The 9,481-nt window shown below is 31.3% G+C and overlaps 2 protein-coding genes across 5 annotated transcripts; both read right to left on the minus strand.

Annotated features, from left to right (window-relative positions):
- Positions 1–4: 4 nt before the first annotated feature.
- On the minus strand, positions 5–3,843 carry LOC105563184 (odorant receptor Or1-like). 4 transcript variants are annotated; one of them, XM_012014562.1, is made up of 7 exons: positions 3,251–3,843; positions 3,117–3,148; positions 2,245–3,002; positions 1,465–1,839; positions 1,019–1,223; positions 247–402; positions 5–152 (listed from the first exon to the last, which is right to left on the minus strand). In XM_012014562.1, exons 3-7 carry the CDS (start codon positions 2,604–2,606, stop codon positions 102–104), a joined length of 1,149 nt encoding a protein of 382 aa, XP_011869952.1. In that variant the 5' UTR covers positions 2,607–3,002; positions 3,117–3,148; positions 3,251–3,843; the 3' UTR covers positions 5–101. The 4 variants fall into 4 exon arrangements, with proteins under 4 accessions (XP_011869952.1, XP_011869951.1, XP_011869953.1 ...); XM_012014561.1 differs by having other exon boundaries at positions 2,245–3,148; XM_012014563.1 differs by having other exon boundaries at positions 1,465–1,803; positions 3,117–3,843.
- Positions 3,844–3,916: 73 nt separating this feature from the next.
- LOC105563183 (odorant receptor Or2-like) lies at positions 3,917–8,809 on the minus strand. The gene is made up of 6 exons (XM_012014559.1): positions 8,595–8,809; positions 6,890–8,501; positions 5,245–5,625; positions 4,592–4,796; positions 4,190–4,345; positions 3,917–4,033 (listed from the first exon to the last, which is right to left on the minus strand). The coding sequence occupies exons 2-6, from the start codon at positions 7,249–7,251 to the stop codon at positions 3,989–3,991; spliced, it is 1,149 nt and encodes a 382-aa protein (XP_011869949.1). The 5' UTR covers positions 7,252–8,501; positions 8,595–8,809; the 3' UTR covers positions 3,917–3,988.
- Positions 8,810–9,481: the final 672 nt, after the last annotated feature.

Here is a 9,481-nt window from a genome sequence, read left to right on the forward strand (position 1 = left end):
AACAGAATTTTAGACACAGATTTAGTGTCACTATAATTTAAAGAAAACAAAATTTATGTTCTCTAAGTGCATTATAGGTCATTTATACGCATTTCGTGACATCAAGTTCGTGTTTGAAGTACGTTAAATGCCGAGTATGATGTCTTTAAAATCTAAAAGAAATTAGGGAATATGATATATATATATCTCTATACGAGTACATATATAATATATTAATTCAGTTACCAAAATACTGATGCTACTAACATTGCTGTATGATTGAAGAGAAAAAGTTATCAAAAAGCTACTAGTGAACTTTATAGGAATAGTGCTACGCATCATGATCATCAGCAATGCTTTCCTTTCGTTGACTGACAGTAATGGCCAATCCATATGATAAACAGCGTCTCCTATATTCTGACTCTGCCCATATAATATATAATATTATTACATGATAATACCGAATAACATTATTACTAGCTTAATATAAATGTGTATGCATATATACACACAAGTACAAGTGTCCCCTAGTAGCACAGTGCATTGGCTAAACATTGGCTAATTATTGATCCAGTGTTGGTTATATTAGAAATGCATTGACCGATATTGTCCAACGTAGAGCCAATATTGACCATGAAATAAATTTAAATATTGCACGATAATAATTATATAATATTAGATTTATATATTGGAAGTACATTGGCTAATATTTAACAATATAATAGCAATATTAGTCTAATTTGATGCAATATTAGACCAATATTGCTAAATAGACATATTCGCTAAATAAGAAAAGGCGTCTATCTTACAATATTGGACCAATATTGGGAATCTAGATTTACATTCTTTCCCAATATTGCGCTAATATATTGTGCTACTAGAGTCTTCCTTTTAAGCATTAGATAATTTCTTAATTCGCTAGAAAAGTTAAACTCTCATAAAATTACGTTAAATTTTGAGTTTTGAAAATACTCGCGATTTTCGAATGACTCATTGGCAATAAAGAACTGTTTAATGACTGTAGAATACCGATAGCTACCTTAAGTATGACTTCATTTCCGGACCAGCAATAGATATAGATTTGTACAAACATGGAAATGGTATACGCTAATAAGGTTGTAATCTCAGACAATTCCGTAATATGCGTTGACATATAATAGACACTTATACATATTACCATTGTACTAACAAAAAACTGAATGAAGAGTACTTTACTGAAAGTAACGTTTACCGTTTTGGCATATCTGTAACAGTTTTGTATTATATACGCAATTGAATTGAACAGTATTGAATAGTACAGTATTTAATAATACGAGTATCATTGTTTCAAATCGCAACTTTTAAACAATTATAAATAGCAATAGGTATTGTTACGAGCAAGTCACTTTTTAGATACTGAGATTAAATAATATATAAACTCATGTAAACATACATACATAGAAGTGTGCGATTACGTGGATTAAAAGGGAATGTCATTCAACTTACTTGTAAATGCTGAGATGATGACGTATGGATTCCGACATCCTGGTTTTGTCTTTACTAGATAACGAGAGCGTATCCAGATATGTTATATTAATTATTAATTTCTGGAGACGACTTTCGAAAATTTCAATCTGGGCACATGTTTGTATAAACAGCCCAAAGATTAATGTTTCCGTGCCGACATTTATGAGAGTGCCGAAAATTACACTCATAATTTGCTGAACCGATATAATCCAAAACACTAGAGGTACATTGGTTACATTCCATGGCAGCCATGTTCGAATCGGCAGTTGACCATACATAATATTTAATACCGATCCTATTATGACGCCTGTAAGGGAGCTTGTACACAAAAGCAAATATTTCATTGAGCACGATCTGTAAATGTACAATTGAAATTACATGTTATTAAGCTTTGCACTCCTGTGATAATTGAACTTTACCTGTAATAACTGAACTTTTCAAATTTGGCAGAAATTTATAATGACATAATTTATTTTTATTTATAATAGTATGACGTGTATGTTATTAAAATATACTTTAGAAGAAATATTTATGAATTCAACTAAATGTAAAAACTTACTACATTGGTAAAGAAAAAAAAACAATAGCACTGAAATATAAAATTCAGCAAGAAGTACATAACTGTTTGCAGGAAATGATAAACTAGCAGAAATACATTCCAATTGTACATGAATATAATATTATTGCATAGACATTTTATGCGATTACTCTAATACTTTACTTCATCACATTATCCTGACAAAAGTACGTGATACCTACCTGATAAATTGATCAAACTTTGTTTGTATTGCCACTTCGTCCTCATCTTGAGGTTTACATGGCGCTGTCAACAATACTTGCACCAAGCTAATGATCGCGTTGCGACGTGTTACGACAAGTGTCGCTTTATATATAAGAGCAGCAACACTTATTAAAAATATAGAATTAGCAACGAAATCGTCGATGTTATCAACAACAAAGAGGAGATCCAGGAATTGAGTTAACGTGAAAAAGTATTCCGAGATTAGGACAATACAAGTAAATATATTATACAGAAATTTGGCACCATTTGATAACCATTCGGTCGGTCGCCACATACCACAAATGGTATATATTAAAAAATTCAGAGAAAGTATTTGCATATTTGAGATTCCTTCTTTACGGGCAATTTATCAATGGTGAAAAGTCAGTCTTTTTCTACATGTAAAACAGTCTAAAAAGTGGTGTCAAGCTTTGCTAAAAGATATCGCTTTTTATATATTCTTGTTAGATGTCCGGTTGTATAGTTATATAAGTCAAAATTGAATTTAGATACAGAAGATAGTATAAAATTCTATCAAATGCAGTATGCGATTAGTAAGTTCCACAAATTGAAGTTTAAATCCCACGCGAAACACTGCACGTAAATATCTCTGACAAATCTCATTCTTTTAACACATACATCGCTCACAACGTGTCTTGGATTCAGAATTGAGCGATCTTATTTCAATGTACCTATTTAAAAGTACGTTAAATGCTGTGTACGATGTCTTTAAAATCTAAAAAGAAAATTAGAGAAATGTTGAATATGGCGGATTTATTAAAAGTTCCGGTTATGTTTCCCGACACGTGCTACAGATGTGTCACTGATAATATCACGTATAGACATTTACTTTGTCACCAATGCAATGTACCATTCGTGCGACTAGAAAGGAATATTTGTTAGTACTTATCGCGTATCTTTTTCTCAAATGTTGCTTCTCCAAAATTTTGCTAATACTATTGAATAGACTTAAGAAATACTAACAGTGATATGACATATAATTTTATTATTGTAAACCTTCATAAATTACATTCAATATAACTGAGCACGTCAACCGACAGACTAAGTACACTTTCACATGCTTCCACTTTTTAGCCCTAGTACCATTAATAATATGTTATTAAAAAATCGACATAGAGTTATTAGACATTTATAACGATCTGTTCTTTTCCGTGAATACTATAATTGCGTGTTCGCTTACTTATAACCGTTGAGGGATGCAGTTCTTTGCGGTCTCGCATACTGTCATTCCCATCGAATAAAACATTTGTATATTTATATATTTATCAGAATTGAATGGAAGATCGTATTTCTCACAAAACCGTACTTTGCATAAAATACGAGATAATGTAACGACAATGGCAATGTATAAAATATTTAGATATTTTCTAAGTCTACATGTATACCGGCTACAAATATACACAATTAATAACTACATGACAACCCCACGCGCGATATTACATGTGCTGAAACTGAGAAGTTCCTTTTCCGTGCCTCCATGCTAAAATTAGTGCCGCTTGTATATGTACTCTTATATACGAAACTTACATTGTATTATGCTGGGTAAAATGTGTACCTTAATATGCGTGCATTATCGCTAGTATTTTTAGAATCGCAATAGAGGTTGAAGCAAATGGGTAAGCAAACATGTTTTATTTGCTAACAAATTTATGAAAAACTACACAATTACCATGCCTAGGTACACTTTGAATTATTCATATTTCACTTTTGAAGTACGTTAAATGCTGTGTACGATGTCTTTAAAATCTAAAAAGAAAGTTAGAGAAATGTAGATTAGAAATGGTGCAGTTATTAAAAGTTTCGGTTAGGTTTCCCGACATGTACTACAAACGTGTTACTGATAATATTACGTATAGACATTTACTTTGTCACCAAAGTATTTATTGCAACAAGCCTACTAACATTGCTATAAGACTCAAGGGACACAGTTATCAAGAAGCTGCTAGTGAACTTTATAGGAATAGTACTACGCATCATGATCATCAGCAATTCTTTTTTATCATTGACAGACAGTAATGGCCAATCCATATGATATACAGCGTTTCCTGTGCTCGTACTCTGACATGATATAAATAAGATTATCACTTTGCAAATATTATCGAACGACTTTATCCACATTGCTAACGTTATACGTACAAAATTTGTGAATATACGAGTATATAGAATAGTTTTAAATGTGTCGGTAAATCATTATGTTATCTCATGAAATCTAACAAAACATTAAATCGTACGAACGTACTCGCAATTTTACTACCATCTCAGTAAAGTATATCAGAAGAGAATATACGGAGCCGACAGAATTACCTTCAGAATAACTTCATTTCCAGACCAGCAATAAACATATATTTGTACGAACATACAAATGGTGTATACTAATAAATTTGCAATTGCAGACAGTTCTTTAATATGCATTGACAGGTAATATACACTTGTACATAATACCAGTATACTGCCAAAGAACTGAATGAAGAGCACCTGGTTGAATATAACGTTTACCTTTTTGGCATATCTGCAATGAGCTCATGTTAATCTTACCTTACATATAAGTAAAGAATTACTTTAAAGTAAAAAGTAATAGAATTACGAGCTTGAAATATAACTTTATAACGTAATTGGTAGTATTTCAAAAATTATAGGAACATTTCAAAACATATCAGTTTTAAAACAAAAGCTACTTGATTGATTCAGAGCAAGCATTTTAATCTTCACTTAAGTCTTGTTCAACTTTTCATAGAAAGACTATAACAAAGTTGTCAAAATCTTTGGACTTCAAATATTTCACCATCACCATAAAATCTTAATGATTATAAAAAATTATGATTATAAAAAATGATTATACAAAATTACAAAAAGTATTAATTAATTTATGCATTTAAATACGCAACCATTTAATCACGCACGCACATATAGTAGACATTTGAATATTATACATATGGACGGTTCATTATGTAACTCACTTATAAATGCTGAGATGATGATGTACGCACTGCGATATTTCCATTTTATTTTCATTCGATGAAGAGAGAGGATGTTCTAAATATTTAATCGTTCTATTAATTACTAATTTGTGAAGACGACTTTCGAAAATTTCAAGCTGAGCACACGTTTGCAAAAACAATCCGAAGACTAGGGTTTCCGTGCCGACATTTATCATAGTGGCAAAAATTACAGCTATAACTTGATGAATAGAGATAATCTCGAAAACTATAGGTATTTTGAAATTGAATGGCAGCCATATTCGATAAGGCATGTGACCTTGCATAATAGTTAGAATCGATCCTATTGTGACACATGTACAGGAGCCTGTCGCCAAAAGTGAATATTTTATTGAATATGACCTGTACATACAGAAAGAAGATCTTTCATTCATTTACGATAATTGAACTTCACTCTTACGTCTTATAAATATAACGAAAATATGCGTAAATTTAAGACAGAATTTAATTATTTTGCGGATGTGTATTTGTGTATAATACAATTTTAAAATAATAGGTATAGGTGAGTTTATATACAGGGTGGGGCAATAACTATTAGGACCTTAAATATCTTCGAATCTATAAGGCCCAGAGGAAGATTTGTGTAACCAAAATTCCACAGTACGAAGGGGGCTATCATAACAGCGATAATATTTTTGTCCAGGTGGAGGCGTTTCGGAGATACCAAGGTCATCTTTATTTTTTAAAATGGGTCCGATATGTTTTTTTCCCATAATATGATAGAGGAGCTCGAAACAAGTTCAGAACTCACGATACAAGATCATTGAACAAGATTTAATGGAAAGAAAAATTGATCAAAAGACATGCAACCATTATTACAGCCTGTACATCAATAACTCCTGACGTTATTAAAAGAGCAAGCCAATCAATTATCGGAAGAATCCAGTCTTGCATCGATAATGATGGCCATCACTTCGAACATCTTTTGTAAACGTAAATTTCATTCAATAATAAAAATGTATTATCGATTTTTCTTCCCATTAAATCTTGTTCAATGATCTTGTGTCGTGAGTTCTGAACGTGTTTCGCGCTCCTCTGTCATATTATGGGAAAAAGACATATCGGACACATTTTAAAAAATTAAGATGACGTTGGTATCTCCGAAGCACCTCCACCTGGACAAAAATATTATTGCTATTATGATAGTCCCTTCGTACCGTGGAATTTTGGTTACACAAATCACTGGGCCTTATAAATTCGAAGATATTTAAGGTCCTAATAGTTATTGCCCCACCCTGTATATTTTATAAAAAATATAAATTATATATATATATATAATTTACAAAAACATTTTTTAGCTCAATACAACATAAGTAATTATTAAGTTGTGAAATTTATGTGACAATCCCATACAGCACGCATGTCTAAAAGACATCTTTAAGACATACGTGTTGTTTAGGAATGATAATTCTTATGTACAAAATGAACAAACTCCAACAATTAATAAAGGCTCTGAAGAAAACGCTAAAAATATAACATTTAACATGTTCTATTGGATCCAGAAGTGTCAGAAATAATATATCGTATGTGGATCAAATTATTTTGACATTTTGTGCAAGTTAGATTAATGTTTTGTCATAAAATTTTTCTAATTAATTATACATACCTGATAAACTTATCAAACTTTGTTTGTATCGTTGCTTCATCCTCGTTACGAGGTTTGCACGGTGTTTTCAACAATACTTGTACCAAATTAATAATTGCATTTCGTTGCACTACAATGACAGTCGCTTTGCAACATACAGCAACAATAGTCAGGAACATTAGAGTATTAGTGGCAAAATCATCAATATTGTCGACAACAAAAACTATATCCATAAATTGTGTTAACACAAAAAAATACTCTGTGAGTATTACAATAAAAGTAAATACATTATACAACAGTTTTGCAACATTTGAAGACCACTCAATAGGTTGCCATATACCACAAAGTGTATGTATAAAGAAATTCAGAGTGAGTATTTGCATATTTGGATCCCTTTCTTTACAAACTCATCAAAGTGATACACAAAAGTGAAGCCTCTTTCTACGTGTAAAAAGTTTCCAACAAGTATCTTAAAGCATTGAATATCCAATTAAATATTCAGAAGTTAATTGTAAGAGAAAACAAATTTGATACGAAAAGTAGTTTCACAAAATTGAATATGTTATTACTAAATTCCACAAATTAATGTTTAAATCGCACACGTGAAACTGCATGTCAGCGATAGATTTCATTCACTTTGCACGAAGATTGCATATAATTATTATCTTGTTGGTTTACTAATCTGATGATCTTAAGTAACATTAATGTAATAGACTATTCGTATGAACCCAATTAAAAAACAGTATTTGTAGAAGTCTATCGCGCACTTGTATTAGAACATTTTTCTTACTATTTTACTTTTTATTAATACAATAGAATTAACAAATATTACAGATACAACATGTTTCGCTATTATGAATATCAATAAATTTCAGTTAAACGTAGTCGAGCATATCTTGTGATGGAGTATGTATAGTTTTACGTACTTCAACTTACCTCAGTATCAATAATAAGTGTCATTAAAAAATCGACATTGCATCGTTTAGATATTCATTACGCAATACTCGTCCCTTTCCACTTCCTTTTCCGCTCCTATGAAGACTATAATTGTGAAAATTTTCCTGCTTATACTAGTCGAGGGATATTACTTTTTACAGACGCGTACATGTTATTATTCTCATCGAATTTCTTTATCTTCTTTATTGTGTGGCAGACCGTATATCTCATAGAGCCTTTTCTTGTTGCATAAAATACGAGATAATGTAGCATTAACAGCAATGTTAAAATATTTACACATTTTCTAAATTAATTACTGCTCGACTTGCTATACCGACTACAAATATACAATATGACTATAGGTCAACTCTGTGTGCAATATGTTAGATGTGACGTAAAAACTGATAAATTTCTTTTCCTTGACTCCATGCTGAAGCTAAAATTAGTTGTGCATGAAATGAAACTGTTGCATTATATTACAGTATACAAAAATATATATGTATGTGTGTGTGGATTAGTGCCAATATTCTTAGAATCGTAATAAAGAATAAGGTTAAAATAAATGCGTACATAAATATTTTAGAATTTACTAACTAATTTATGACAAACTACACAATTATCATGCCTAAGTACACTTATAATTATTTATATTTCACTTTTGAAGTACATTGAATGCTGTGTACGACATTCTTAAGATCTGAAATCAGAATTATGTAGAATAAAGTTATGAAATTTTGATTGTGTTTTTCAACTAAATTTTCGTCATAAATGTGTCAACGAGATTACTAACATTGCTGTAAGATTGAAGAGACAGAGTTATTAAGAAGCTGCTAGTGAATTTTATAGGAATTGTACTCCGTAACATGATTATCAACAATTCTTTTCTTTCGTTAACTGATAGTAGTGGCCAATCCATGCAGTATAAAGCATTTCCCACATTCGTACTCTGTTAACATAACATAAATAATTTTATCACTTCTGAAGAATACCGAATATTTATTATTAATATTTATCAATATTGTTAGCATGATTTATAAATATTGTTACGCGCTGATACGACTCTTAGGATTGAGCCAAATCGAGTTACGATCGTGAAGAAGTCGAAAAATAATTTGATAATGAGTCGCTGTTGTTAAATAGTTACTATTGCCAAGAAGATTGATAGACCATCAAGCCACGCAGTCGTATTGTCTTTCCTTTCTGTTGTCTTTGTCTGATAATAAAATTCTTTCCAACGAGTCAAGTATGGCTATTCCTAACAGTGCAAGCATGGACGTGCGAGTGAGCAAACAGTGCGCGGCCGACAAACGTTTCCCGAACGTAACGATATGCATATATGTGCATATACATATATGTATATACATTCATATAAGTATATATGAAAATTTATATACACATACATATAGATTAGTTTTAAATCTTTTAAAAGAATTGAGTTATATAAAAATACTTACAAGGGGAGGGCCAACATATGTTCTCTCCGATTTTAATGAGCTTGATATATGTTGCAATACTACACCTCCCTTAATAATAGGTAAAACCATTCGACCATACGCTCAAGCATTCGCGAGATATTTTGTGAGCGACTCGGTACATACGCATGTGGAAAAATTTTAAATAAATTTTTCTCGCGAATGCTTGAGCGTATGGTCGAATGGTTTTACCTATTATTAAGGG

Source organism: Vollenhovia emeryi, unplaced genomic scaffold (genome assembly GCF_000949405.1).
Source record: "Vollenhovia emeryi isolate VEMERY1.0 unplaced genomic scaffold, V.emery_V1.0 DF939180.1, whole genome shotgun sequence".
NCBI classification, from domain to species: domain Eukaryota; kingdom Metazoa; phylum Arthropoda; class Insecta; order Hymenoptera; family Formicidae; genus Vollenhovia; species Vollenhovia emeryi.

Excerpts from the sequence above, each read along its gene's own strand:
- LOC105563183 (XM_012014559.1), bottom strand. The coding sequence starts at position 7,251 with ATGCAAATACTCACTCTGAATTTCTTTATACATACACTTTGTGGTATA. Across the intron at positions 5,626-6,889 it reads AAGTTTGATAAGTTTATCAG|GTCATATTCAATAAAATATT; the intron begins GTATGTATAATT and ends CTGTATGTACAG. Across the intron at positions 4,346-4,591 it reads GAAATGAAGTTATTCTGAAG|AGTACGAGCACAGGAAACGC; the intron begins GTAATTCTGTCG and ends ATATCATGTCAG.
- LOC105563184 (XM_012014562.1), bottom strand. The coding sequence starts at position 2,606 with ATGCAAATACTTTCTCTGAATTTTTTAATATATACCATTTGTGGTATG. Across the intron at positions 1,224-1,464 it reads CATCATCTCAGCATTTACAA|ATATGCCAAAACGGTAAACG; the intron begins GTAAGTTGAATG and ends AAACTGTTACAG. Across the intron at positions 153-246 it reads CTCTTCAATCATACAGCAAT|ATTTTAAAGACATCATACTC; the intron begins GTTAGTAGCATC and ends AATTTCTTTTAG.